This window comes from Equus przewalskii, chromosome 10 (assembly GCF_037783145.1).
Source record: "Equus przewalskii isolate Varuska chromosome 10, EquPr2, whole genome shotgun sequence".
NCBI lineage: Eukaryota > Metazoa > Chordata > Mammalia > Perissodactyla > Equidae > Equus > Equus przewalskii.
This window is the reverse complement of record NC_091840.1, coordinates 20,511,712-20,523,836: the sequence shown is the minus strand read 5'-3', so window position 1 is coordinate 20,523,836 and position 12,125 is coordinate 20,511,712. Positions and strand designations below refer to the sequence as shown.

Sequence of the window (12,125 nt, the reverse complement as noted above, 5' to 3'; positions counted from 1 at the left end):
TGGAAATATGTTTTTTCCAGTTATTTTAACTTTTATTTGGAAGCTTATTTTTAGCTTTATGTGTTTTCTGTTACTTATCTGGGACCAAAAGAAAATTAGCTTTCTATGAAAGTTAATTTAAAGCAAGACATCTGGTTCCAAGTTTGATAATATCCATGTGCAAAAAGAGGAGAGGGAGCCAACCCTGTGGCAGAGTGGTTAAGTTCGTACACTCCGCTTAGGCGGCCCAGAGCTTCGCAGGTTCAGATCCTGGGTGCAGACCTAGTACCACTCATGGAGTCACACTGAGGCGATGTCCCACATAGCAGAGCCAGAAGGACCTACAACTAGAATATACAGCTATGTATTGGGGGGCTTTGGGGAAAAGGAAAAAAAAGAAGATTGGCAACAGATGTTAACTCAGGTGCCAATCTTTTTTAAAAAAAAAGAAAGGAGAGATTTCCTAAACTGTGATCTTTGTAAGTTGATGAAATTTTAGTTCTTAAGGCTTTTTGTCTACTTGTTTATTGGGAAATTTAGAGACTTAGTTTAAAAATATACATTGTGCAAGATAAGATGATCTTCCCCACCTGATGCTTTAGAAAAAAGGAATGGCTTAAAATCTTGGCATTTGACGTAAAGGGACAGAGTTGTTAACATAAACCTACATTAAGTGTGGTGAGTCCTGATTTCAGGAATCACAAGCAAAGAAGATTAAATGTTCTGCAAAAAATTTACTTCACTTTTTTTTTTCCTTTTTAAGGACAATTAGCCCTGAGCTAACATCTGCTGCCAATCCTCCTCTTTTTGCTGAGGAAGATTGGCCCTGAGCTGATATTCGTACCCATCTTCCTCCATTTTTTATATGTGGGACGACTGCCACAGCATGGCTTGATAAGTGGTGCATAGGTCCGTGTCCAGGATCCAACCGGTGAACCCTGGGCCGCCAAAGTGGAACACATGAGCTTAACCACCGTGCCACCAGGCTGGCCCCTACTTCACTTTTTTTATATTAGTATTATTTAGAAGCCTGGAGTTGGCTTTTTCTGTTTCAGATTATCTCTTGGATTTCTTAAATTAGTATTCTTTGCTCTACCTAAGAAGGAAGATTGAATTGTGAGACTTCTCAGAATGGGTGGGTCATGCAGCTAAAAATGATGTGTCTGTATGGTTTTTATTCTCAGTCCTAAGCAGGAGTGTGGAAACACTTGGGTTACAGTGAGCCCCCTCACCGGAGGAGCACTTTTTCAGCCTTACTGAAAGCTGTCCTTGGGTGTAGAGACATTGCAGTCTGCAGTCACACCTCATGTGAAACTGTTCTCAGGAATATTCAGCCGGGTTTCTGGGCAACAGAAACATTATTTTATCAACAAATCAAGGAAAGAGGGAGTCTTGAGAGCTACAGCAGAACAGCTGCCCAAAGAATGTGCTCTAGTTTATTCCTAGACAATTTAGGAATTTAAGACTCTTCAGCCTTATTTTCTTTATTCTTTATCCCTTATATCCCTTTAAAGTTTGTTTGTGACATCTTATTATAAATGCTCTATAGTAGTATGAGAAAATAAGGCAACTAGAGACAATCCTGATTAACACCCAGTGTAGCTTATTTTTCTGATCTTTCCATCTAGTCCTTGCACCAGACTTCAGGTGTAAACTTGGTATTCGAAATTGCCTTCCTCCTGTCGCCTAAAGTCTAAATTAGCGTGAATCATGATTCTGCGTCAGCATTCTTCCCAGCTACTCAGTTCCTTGTAGTTATTCAGTCCCCTTTATCTGGGAATTTCTAAGCATGCGACAGGCAGGAATGGCTTCCTTCTCCTTTCTGTCCTCTATACTTTTGTCATTCAGGCAACATAAGATTTGATGTTGAATTGGTAAATAGGGCCAAGTTGTGCTAAGAGGAGAATCATCTTAGCATCCATCTCAAGCTCCTCATTGAGTTTAAAAACAAATGCAGGAAGATTTTTGTGAATTAGAGATCACAGGGCAAATGTTGTAGTGGAGCTTAAGAAATGGTTTGAGGAGAGTGGTTAAAGTACAGGGTTGCCATATCCTTAAAGGATTTCTGTTGTTTGTGTATCACCAAGAAAGTTAAGTTATTTAAGAAGTTTTCGGGGGCTGGCCCAGTGGCGCAGTGGTTAAGTTCGAACATTCCACTTCTCTGTGGCCCGGGGTTCGCCGGTTCAGATCCCGGGTGCAGACATGACACTGCTTGGCAAGCCGTGCTATGGCAGGCGTCCCACATATAAAGTGGAGGAAGATGGGCACCAATGTTAGCTCAGGGCCAGTCTTCCTCAGCAAAAAGAAGAGGATTGGCAGCAGATGTTAGCTCAGGGCTAATTGTCCTCAAAATCAAAGGAAAAAAAAAAACAAGTTTTTTCCACATTAGAAGCCTGAACTCTCGGTTTTTGGTTTGGGGCCTAGGGTGACTACGTGCACAAATCTGTGTTCATCATTTTCTTCCAAGGCGATCAGCTGAAAAACAGAGTCAAGAAAATCTGTGAAGGGTAAGAGAAGCGTGCCTGCCCCGAGGGCACAGCCACGTACCTAACAGAATAGTGAAACACAAACCCTTTTCTTCTACCTGGACACAGTGAATAGATCTTTTAATAATGTTAGAGCTATTTTAAACAATTAGAAATAGCCTAAGTTCATTTTTTAAAAGTACCATCAAAACCACAGTTTCCTTTCCTTGGAAAAAAGTAATTAGGACTCATGGTTTATAAATGCTATGTTGTTCTGGGACAGTGGGTCTGCACACCCAGCAGTGTGCCATAGGCACTGTTCTCTTAAGCTTTGCTGAAATTCTGCCCATAAGATCTTTTTTCCGTGCCATTTGTCTCCAATAATTTATGATATAACTTGTAATACTGGCTTTTTTTTTTAATCTAAGGGAATTCAGTAGTTTCAGAGAATGTCAGCATAGTTCAGATTTTGCTGTTCTGTCTGTAGGCCACTTCCCATAAATAATGATTATTGATTAGTGCATCAGTCTGAACTAATCCTGTTTTGGTTCTTCTAGTAAATTAGGATTACTTTATGAGATTATTTAAATGGCATAGGTTAAGAAATTTCAGTGTTTCTCAGGCTGTGTCTGTACGTTCCAGGTTCCGAGCCTCACTGTATCCCTGTCCTGAGACGCCACAGGAGAGGAAGGAAATGGCTTCTGGAGTTAATACCAGGATTGACGATCTCCAAATGGTACAGAGGGCTGGAGGGAATTTGTTGTTGTGAAATGCTACAACAGAAGACTGTTCCGCTTCCTTGAAACACTATCAGTTAGTCTATTAGGCACCTGTAGCAGCCCAGGGTACCAAGAAAAGAAATATCCGTAGGTAATATGTCTATCTGGGAGCTGGGGAAAAGTTTCAGGGAATGACTGTTAAAAATAGCATTAATCAGGGCTGGCCTGGTTGTGCAGTGGTTGGGTGCGCACGCTCCACTTCGGTGGCCTGGGGTTCACTGGTTCAGATTCCGGGTGCGGACATAGCACCACTTGGCAAGCCATGCTGTGGTAGGCGTCCCACGTATGGAGTGGAGGAGGATGGGCACGGATGTTGGCTCAGGGCTGGTCTTCCTCAGCAGAAAGAAGGCTTGGCAGTAGATGTTAGCTCAGGGCTAATCTTCCTCAAAAAAAAAAAGGCATTAATCAGGGCCAGCCCTGGTAGCCTAGTGGTTAAGTTCAGTGTGTTCTGTTTCAGTGGCCTGGGTTCGGTTCCTGGGTGCAGACCTAGACCACTCATCTGTCAGTGGCCATGATCTGGTGGTGGCTCACGTACAGAAAGAGGAAGATTGGCACCAGATGTTAGCTCAGGGCAAAGCATTCTCAGCAAAAAAAAAAAGCATTAATCATCCTCAAATGAGACAGAAATTCTATGCCTCTGAAATCGTTGTTGAGAGTATACAATTCCCCTCCTGGTGAATCTGAGATATTCTTTTTTCCTTCTTTTTTTTTAAAGATTGTCACCTGAGCTAACATCTGTTGCCAATCTTCTTCTTCTTCTCCCCAAAGCCCCCCAGTACATAGCTGTATATTCTAATTGCGAGTGCCTCTGGTTGTGGCATGTGGGACGCCGCCTCAGCATGGCCTGATGAGCTGTGCCATGTCCACGCCCAGGATCCAAACTGGTGAAACCCTGGGCTGCTGAAATGGAGCGCACGAACTTAACCACTCAGCCACAGGCCTGGCGCCTGAGATGTACTTTATAATTTAAAAAAATATGATTAGTTCAAAAAAAAAATCAAGTAATACAGAAGTACATATAAAGTCAATTCTGCCCCCTCACACAGACTCTCCCCCTCCAGAGGCAGCCACTCCTAACAGCTTGGTGTGTATTCTTCTGGTCACCTTGGATCTTAACCACACAGGTTAGCCAAAGAGCCCTGGTGTAACTCTCGTACCCAAGAAGAGATTTTGTGCGATTTTTACCAGATCGCAGTGTGTGTGGCGTGCACGCACCATGGTTGTCACAGGGTTCTAAGGAGGGAATCATGATATATGTGTACATGGAAGGAAAAGGGTGGCCAGTTGGAGCTTTGATCCCTGTTGAAAGAATGTGATGATTGCCCCCTTGAAACAAAAATAAACATATTCAATCCCAAAGGCAGTTCTTTCCAGGAGTGGCAGAATTGTCAGAGATAGGTTGTAACTCCCATTTCAACTCCCTTTCTCATCTTTCCCTCGAACGTCTATTGTATGTGACCCACCGGCTTGACCTATTGCCAACTCCCTTAGATACATTTATCTGTTTAACCAAGGGAAGAGAGATTTTTAGAACTGCTGGTGGGTGATAGGCCATGTTAGTACATTCTGGCTTCTAGGGCTTTCTTATCCCTTCCCAGGCTATGGGTAGATTTTAAAGAGCATATGCAGTCGTCGTTATAAATGACCAGACTTTGACTTTTGAAACACCTAGCTGTGTGCACTGAAACTTTAAAAAGGAATTGAATACCAAGGAGTAAGATGTGGTGCTGGGAGACAGGGAAAGAGACAAGCAAATAGAATGTTGCTTGCAAGTTTATTTAGCATCTTTCCAGAAGTTTTAATAGTAATTGTAAAATTGTCAGCCAGAAGGAGAGAAAGTAGCTTTGTTCCTTTATTCTCAAGTGATACAAGAGTTTCCATAGCAGGCCGTGGCATTTTTTTCCCGCTATGGAAGTCACCTTCTACTGCCCAAGACAGTTTTTCAGGGAGTAGCTGCTGCTTTTTTTCTGTACTGACTTGAAGAGCCAGCTGTGATGAAGACTTAAGCTAAAATGGTTAGCACATAGCTTTTTCCTCTTCAAAGAAATGTGGAGATTTAAGATAGATTCTCATGCAGAAGTGTGATTGGTGGGTTGCTTGCCCAGTTTTGGCTTAGCCCCTCTCCTGCTATTGAAATCTTTAATATTTAACGATAAATAAGGCAGTAGAATGTAAAATGTCCCTGCCCTTTCCTCCCACTCTAGTCTTGGCAGTGTGGTTCCTCTGCAGGAAATCTGTACTGCTTTCCAAAGGGTCAGCACTGAAACTTTTTCCACTTAAGAAACCTGACAGAAAGAGAAAGCCCTGTCCGCTCCGTGATGACAGTCTATGTGGCAGTCTACATCTCCTCTAGAGCCCATGGGTCCTCCTGACCCCGCAGTGTCTCCTCTCTCCTGTTCCCGGGCACGGAGTCTTTCTTCCTATCGGCAGACGATGGTGTTCAGCACTGCCTCTTTCCCACCGGTCTCTGATGCTGGCTAATGGTCAGGGGATTCTGCAGCTTCTGTTCTTACGTATGGATTTATTACTTTGTCAGTTCCTGGGCCGGTCAGTTCTGGGCTGACTTCTTCAAGTCTGAGTTACAGGCTCCATGTGGAAAGTCATCACTCTTTAATGATCCAAGTAAAAGCCAATGACCTACATTGTTGTGCCATGGATTTGGTGATAATAAATATAGAGAGAAAAGCTAAAAACCGTGTTCTCAGGTTTCTCTTCACCTTGAAGCTAAATGAAGATGAATGTTAATAGCTAGAACTCTAATTTCTTGTAATTTGGAAAAAAAAAAAAAAAAAGAGAAAAAGAAAAAGCCCATTCTAGCCAGAGGAATTAAAAAACAGAAAACAGATCACTGGTGACCCTTTTCAGAAAGACGTGCCTCTTTGCCATTCATGTCCTGAGATCTAAGACTAATGTTAGAAGGATTCCTCCCTTGTTCTTTATCTCCCAAAAGGTTCTGAATCAAACAGAAGATCACCGCCAGAGGGTTCTGCAGGCAGCTGCTAAGAACATCCGTGTCTGGTTCATCAAAGTACGGAAGATGAAGGCCATCTATCATACTCTGAACCTCTGCAATATAGATGTAACCCAGAAGTGTCTGATTGCGGAGGTCTGGTGCCCCGTCACTGACCTCGACTCCATCCAGTTTGCACTCAGAAGGGGCACGGTGAGTCCCCCACAGCCAGCAGTGCAGCGTATGGCCAAGAAGAGAAGTTCCCATCAACAGTAACATTAACCAGTTACATTTGTATGGCATTTTTACTTTCAGAAATATGCTCATCTTGTACTCATCTTGTATCCTGACATTACATTTCTTATATCCTTCTTTTCCAGATACGGAAACTGCAGTTAAAAAAAGTTTAAATGACTTCATCATCATATACCCGTAAATCTTCAGGGTAGCTCACAACCAGAACATCAGTTTCCTGATCCACTCTCTGTCCCTTAGACTACTTTTGTAATGTAACACTAGCAGTCCTGTTCAATAGTTAGAGCTGCTCTGTGCAGGGCACTGATCTAGGCACCATGAGGTACAGAGATGTAAAAAAATATGCCTTCAAGTGTCCTACGATTTACTTGGAGAGGCGGACATGCAGTTACAAGACAGTCTTTGCTAAGAGTGGTGTATGTGTGTGGAGGGAGGGTGCTAGCTTTTCCAACTAAGATGATCAGAAAAAGCTTCAAGAAGAAGGTGACGTTTAATTAGGGCTTTGAAGAACGAGTAAAATGTCCATTGGCAATGACAAGAAGAAAGCAATATGGACAAAGGCAGGAAGTACAGGGCAACTGTGCATGTTCGGGCAGGAACAGGAATTTTAATGGGTGAGCCGAAAGAGTAGGAGGTAAACCTGGATCAGGTAGATTGGAAGCTAACTATGAAGGGTTTTTAAGTACCAGGTTAGAAGTCTAAATTTTATTCTAGAGGAGGTAGAGAGGCGTTGAAGTTACTTAGCAGTGAAAGGACATGATCAAAGCGGAGTTTTGGAGGGGTCATCCATTGATAGTGTCTAGGTTGGGTTGGGGATTAGAGTGTCGATAGGTGGGGGTTCACTTAGGAGGTTATTGTAAACGTAGAGTAGTAAGCGATAAGGACCCTAGGGTAAGACCTGACAATGGGGAAAAAATAGTGATGAATTTGTGAGATATTCTGAAGGAAGTATCAATAGGTATACCTGGTTTCTAGCAACCTGCAGGAGAAATACAAGGAGAAAAATTTAAAATGTTTCTGAGGCATCAAAGCTGAGGTGCTGGTAGAATAATGGTTCCATTAATGGAAGTGAAAGTTAAGCAAGAGAAACTTATTGAGAGGGGAAAGATGGTAAGTTTGGTTCAATCACATTGAAGGGATGGATTGAAATTCACATGGTAGGGGCCGGCCCGGTGGCACAGTGATGAAGTTTGCACTTTCCGCTTCTTGGCGGCCCAGGGTTTGCTGGTTTGGATCCTGGGTGTGGACATGGCACCGCTTGGCAAAAAGCCATGCTGTGGTAGGTGTCCCACGTATAAAGTAGAGGAAGATGGGCACAGATGTTAGCTCAGGGCCAGTCTTCCTCAGGAAAAAGAGGAGGATTGGCAGTAGTTAGCTCAGGGCTAATCTTCCTCAGGAAAAAAAGAAAAGAAAAGAAAAGAAATCCACATGGTATTATCAAGAAGATAATGGGATGGGTTCTCAATAGAAAGGGCAAAATGAAAGAAGGGGGGTTCATGAGAGTGGGAGGGAGTGAGACCTCCAAGAGAGAAAATAAGGAGGCTAAAGATAGAACCTTGGGAGCCCTACAGTGTTATAGGCAGAGGAGGAAGAGCCAGAAAAGGAGTGGTTAGTGAGCAGGAGGGGAACTCCTAAGGAAGACAGATTTTCACCAAAGAAGAGGAAGATTTCCAGTGTTGGGGCTTGTATATAGGAGAACAGACCTTTGGATCTGGTGATGAGCCAACCCCTTTCAATAAGCGTGCTCAGCTAGACTGCAGAAGATTAGGGAGTTAAGTGTAGGTGGCGAAGGAGCAGAGTCAGAGAATAGCTTCGCTTCTCCCATAAGAGAAAGAGTGAACAAGGATATTTATAGAACAGCAAGTAAGGATGTCTCCCGAAAAGGAAGTACCACGTTTTCTTTGGTTAAACATTTTAGAATCAAATTTTTTTCATAGTAAGGAAATTCTTCCTAAGACTGCATTTAAATCTTTCATTGTAAATTTTGTACCTAGTTGGAGTTTCCCTAAAGACTGGGAAAGACTAAGATATAATTTACATAAAATGAAATACACGTATTTTATGTGTACAGTTTGATGAGTTTTGATAAATATATACACTTGTGTAACGACCGCCACAGTTAGGAGGATAAACTAATTTTGATATATGTGCTTAATGTTTCCCAGGAACACAGTGGCTCCACCGTGCCCTCCATTTTGAACAGGATGCAGACAAACCAGACTCCCCCAACCTATAACAAAACGAACAAGTTCACTTATGGCTTTCAGAACATAGTAGATGCTTATGGAATTGGAACTTACCGAGAGATAAATCCAGGTGCAAAAGCTTGAATCTTTCCCTCTAGAGGTTTTGTTGTTTGTTGTTTCTTTTAATGCCTTACTTTAAATCCTATTGAACAACTGGATTAAAATTAAAGATGTTGTGAAGACCTCAGCTCCAGTGTAGTCCCTGTAAGAGGTGCCTGTTTGGACATGGAGAGTTGAGATTTCTCTTTGAGTGGCACTCCTGTAAGAGGAGGATTTATAGGAATTTTATAGGAGTGACCTCAGTGCATTGGATTCTTCTGTGCACCCTCACTGCTAGGAAACACTTGGCCTTCTCTAGCACGCTGTTTGCAGGAACTGCTTTAAGCAGAAAGTTTTTTCCAAGATATCTGATATTTTAAGGTGGCTTCCCTGTTCCAGTTTGTACAGAGAAAATATAGCAGTTGTTGACTGTTTTAGGCACAAGGCAGATTTTTCCTCTGTTTGGAGAGTTAATCATTAAATCAAGAGTCTGGGAATTCATTTTCAGTTGGGCCTCCTGGGGGACCTGCTTTGCTCTTGGTTCTGGGCTTTCTCCCACTTAACCAGTAGCTTTATTCAGCTGGTTGCTGCACAGGAGAAGAAAGCTGGCCTGCCCCAGAGCAGTGTCCTGGGGGTTAGAAAAGAGGAAGAACCAACCACGCTGTTGCCAAGGCTCGAGACAGGACTTTCATTTCCTGTGTTCTTTGTTTGAAATGCCAGCAGTAGCTCAAATGCCATCAGAGCTGATTCGTGGGGGTATGCAGATCCTGCAGTGGAAGATTTTCTCGGGGAGTCCGTCTGAACACCAGCTTGGGAATAGTCACCTTATATTGATCTTAGAGTATGGAGGGGAATGTGATCTGTGGGGAGTTGCTGCAGTTTTCTGTACCTTGTCTTTTTCTTTCTTTGTTTTTTTTTATAGCTCCGTACACCATCATCACTTTCCCTTTCCTGTTTGCTGTGATGTTTGGGGACTTTGGCCATGGCATTTTGATGACTCTTTTTGCTGTATGGATGGTGTTAAGGGAGAGCCGGATCCTCTCCCAAAAGAATGAGAATGAGGTAATGTTTAAGTTACATCTGAATAAGTTATGGACTGAAACTTTATAATTTCTCAAGCATTCATTATGAAAATTATGATCTGGAAGTCTTTTATCCATGAATCTATAGAGAAGGTATAGAAACTATTTAGAGAGTAGTGAAGTTATGTTCATTTTAAAACTAAAGAGGCCACACGCTGTGAAAGTGAATTTCTTGTTAAAGTTGTATTTTGGTCTTTACTTCAAGCTCTCTGACCCAGGATAGGATAAATTATGAGAGAAAGGGTCTGCTGTATTCTAAATAACATTGTCACAATGTGGGCTGTAGTGAGTTCATGTCATTGACTTCTTTCTTCTGGCTCCCAGATGTTTAGCACTGTGTTCAGTGGCCGATACATAATTCTGTTGATGGGTGTGTTCTCTATCTACACTGGCCTGATCTACAATGATTGCTTTTCCAAGTCTCTTAATGTCTTCGGGTCATCCTGGAGTGTGCGGCCGATGTTCACTCTATATAATTGGACGTAAGTTGCAAAGAAGGTATAAGTCAAAGCTTAGTACTTTCATGTTAAGCTCTGATTTTCTGGACAAGAGGTAAAGCAACACTTCTTTAGGAAGGGGTTGACAGTGTCTCTGTTTTAGAAGAATGTAGTATCCCCTCTTATTTATACTCCAGCCTGGGAAGTTCTGTATGTTTTGTTCCGCAGTATCAAGGAACTGAGACTATAAATTAGGCATGTTGATTCTTTTTGTAAATTAAAAGCAGATTCCCCAAATTCCCTACTTGGTTGCATATGTGTGTTTAATTTTTCTTTTTTGTTATCTCCAATCCCTTCTCATTCTCAGATGCCAGTCCCTTTTCTTTTATTGAAGAGACAAGATAGCTGTAGTAGTTCCTTTTGGCATCAGTTTCTGGACCCTAGAAATTTCCCTCTCTTGAAAAAAAATAAATGCAACTTTTCTCCTAACATGGTAGGGAGGAGACACTTCGGGGGAACCCTGTTCTCCAGCTGAACCCAGCTGTCCCTGGAGTTTTTGGTGGACCATACCCTTTTGGCATCGATCCAGTAAGAGCACTTCTTTTCTATATATCTAACACCAAATTTTTAAGCTGTAACTCTGAAGTGAGAGAGTTAAAGTGTAGGTGAATAGTTGTTTGGTTTTTAGTTAACATATTTTTGGGAAACCTTAGTACATCTGTCCAGACTACTTCACAGTCATAAGAGACCCAAGTGCCTTGGAAGCCAAATCATTTTCCCTGCACTCCTTATTTCTGAGGGAGCTAATAATATTGACTCTGGGAAGACTCATTTTTAAGACTCTTTCCCTTTATAATTTATTTCTATTTAACTTAGTTTGGTTTTTATTTTTAGCAGATGTTTTAACAAAGCAGAAATAGCTCTTTCCTATGGGTTTTAGATTTTCATTCTTATCTTTATGTACTTATAAAGACTTATCCCAGAGTTTAATTTTTTTTCAAATACTTAGGCAAATAAAGTGTGATCAAATCTTTTGTATGTATGCTTTAAAAGGTGGGGAGGGGAATTTAAGAATAAGCATTAGACAGTAAGGATTGCAAAATTCCAGAGGAAAAGTGGATCATTATGGGGCTGGAAAGATTAAGGTTTCTTGTAAAAAATGGCAATTACTCTGGCCTTTAAAAAAATTTTCAGGGGGGCCGGCCCTGAGGCCGAGTGGTTAAGTTTGCATGCTCTGCTTCAGCACCCAGTGTTTTGCTGGTTCGGATCCTGAGCGTGGACACAGCACTGCTCGTCAGGCCATGCTGAGGTGGCGTCCCACATGCCACAACTAGAAGGACAACAACTACAATATACAACTCTGTACTGGGGGGATTTGGGGAGAAAAAGCAGAAAAAAAAAAAGAAGATTGGCAACAGTTGTTAGCTAAGGTGCCAATCTTAGGGGAAAAAAAGTTCTTCAAACAAAAAAATTTCAAGGCCAGCCCTGTTGCGTGCGTAGTGGTTTAAGTTCAGTGCACTTGGCTGTGGTGGCCCAGGTTCAGTTCCTAGCCATGGACCTACACCACTTGTCAGCGACCAGGCTATGGCAGCAACCCACATACAAAATAGAGGAAGATTGGCATAGATGTTAGCTGAAGGTGAATCTTCCTCAAGCAAAAAGAGGAAAATTGGGAAGAGATGATAGCTCAGGGCAAATCTCCCTCAGGAAAAAAAAAAATTCAGATTGTTAGAGGTGAGGAATAGTGTATGCAAAACCATAGAGGTAGGGAAGTACAAAGTTAATTATTTTAATTATTGTAGAAGCTAATGTTATTGAAATGCTTACTATGGGCCAGGCACTGTACTGAGCCCTCAGCGTATCTGATTTATCCTCCAACAATTTTATCAGATA

At 42.0% G+C, this 12,125-nt stretch overlaps 1 protein-coding gene across 15 annotated transcripts in view; it reads left to right on the top strand.

The window, feature by feature from the left end:
* ATP6V0A1 (ATPase H+ transporting V0 subunit a1) overlaps nucleotides 1-12,125 on the top strand; it is a 53,703-nt gene that overhangs the window by 20,058 nt on the left and 21,520 nt on the right. For all 15 annotated transcript variants that reach the window (XR_011523001.1, XR_011523000.1, XR_011523002.1 and 12 more), the window contains 7 exons: nucleotides 2,404-2,486; nucleotides 3,087-3,180; nucleotides 6,174-6,386; nucleotides 8,594-8,744; nucleotides 9,636-9,775; nucleotides 10,120-10,277; nucleotides 10,730-10,820. Coding sequence is in view for 8 of the 15 variants with exons in the window: in XM_070560436.1 (XP_070416537.1) it covers nucleotides 2,404-2,486; nucleotides 3,087-3,180; nucleotides 6,174-6,386; nucleotides 8,594-8,744; nucleotides 9,636-9,775; nucleotides 10,120-10,277; nucleotides 10,730-10,820 (930 nt within the window). In the remaining 7 variants the exon portion in view is untranslated. The remainder of the gene's footprint in view (nucleotides 1-2,403; nucleotides 2,487-3,086; nucleotides 3,181-6,173; nucleotides 6,387-8,593; nucleotides 8,745-9,635; nucleotides 9,776-10,119; nucleotides 10,278-10,729; nucleotides 10,821-12,125) is intronic.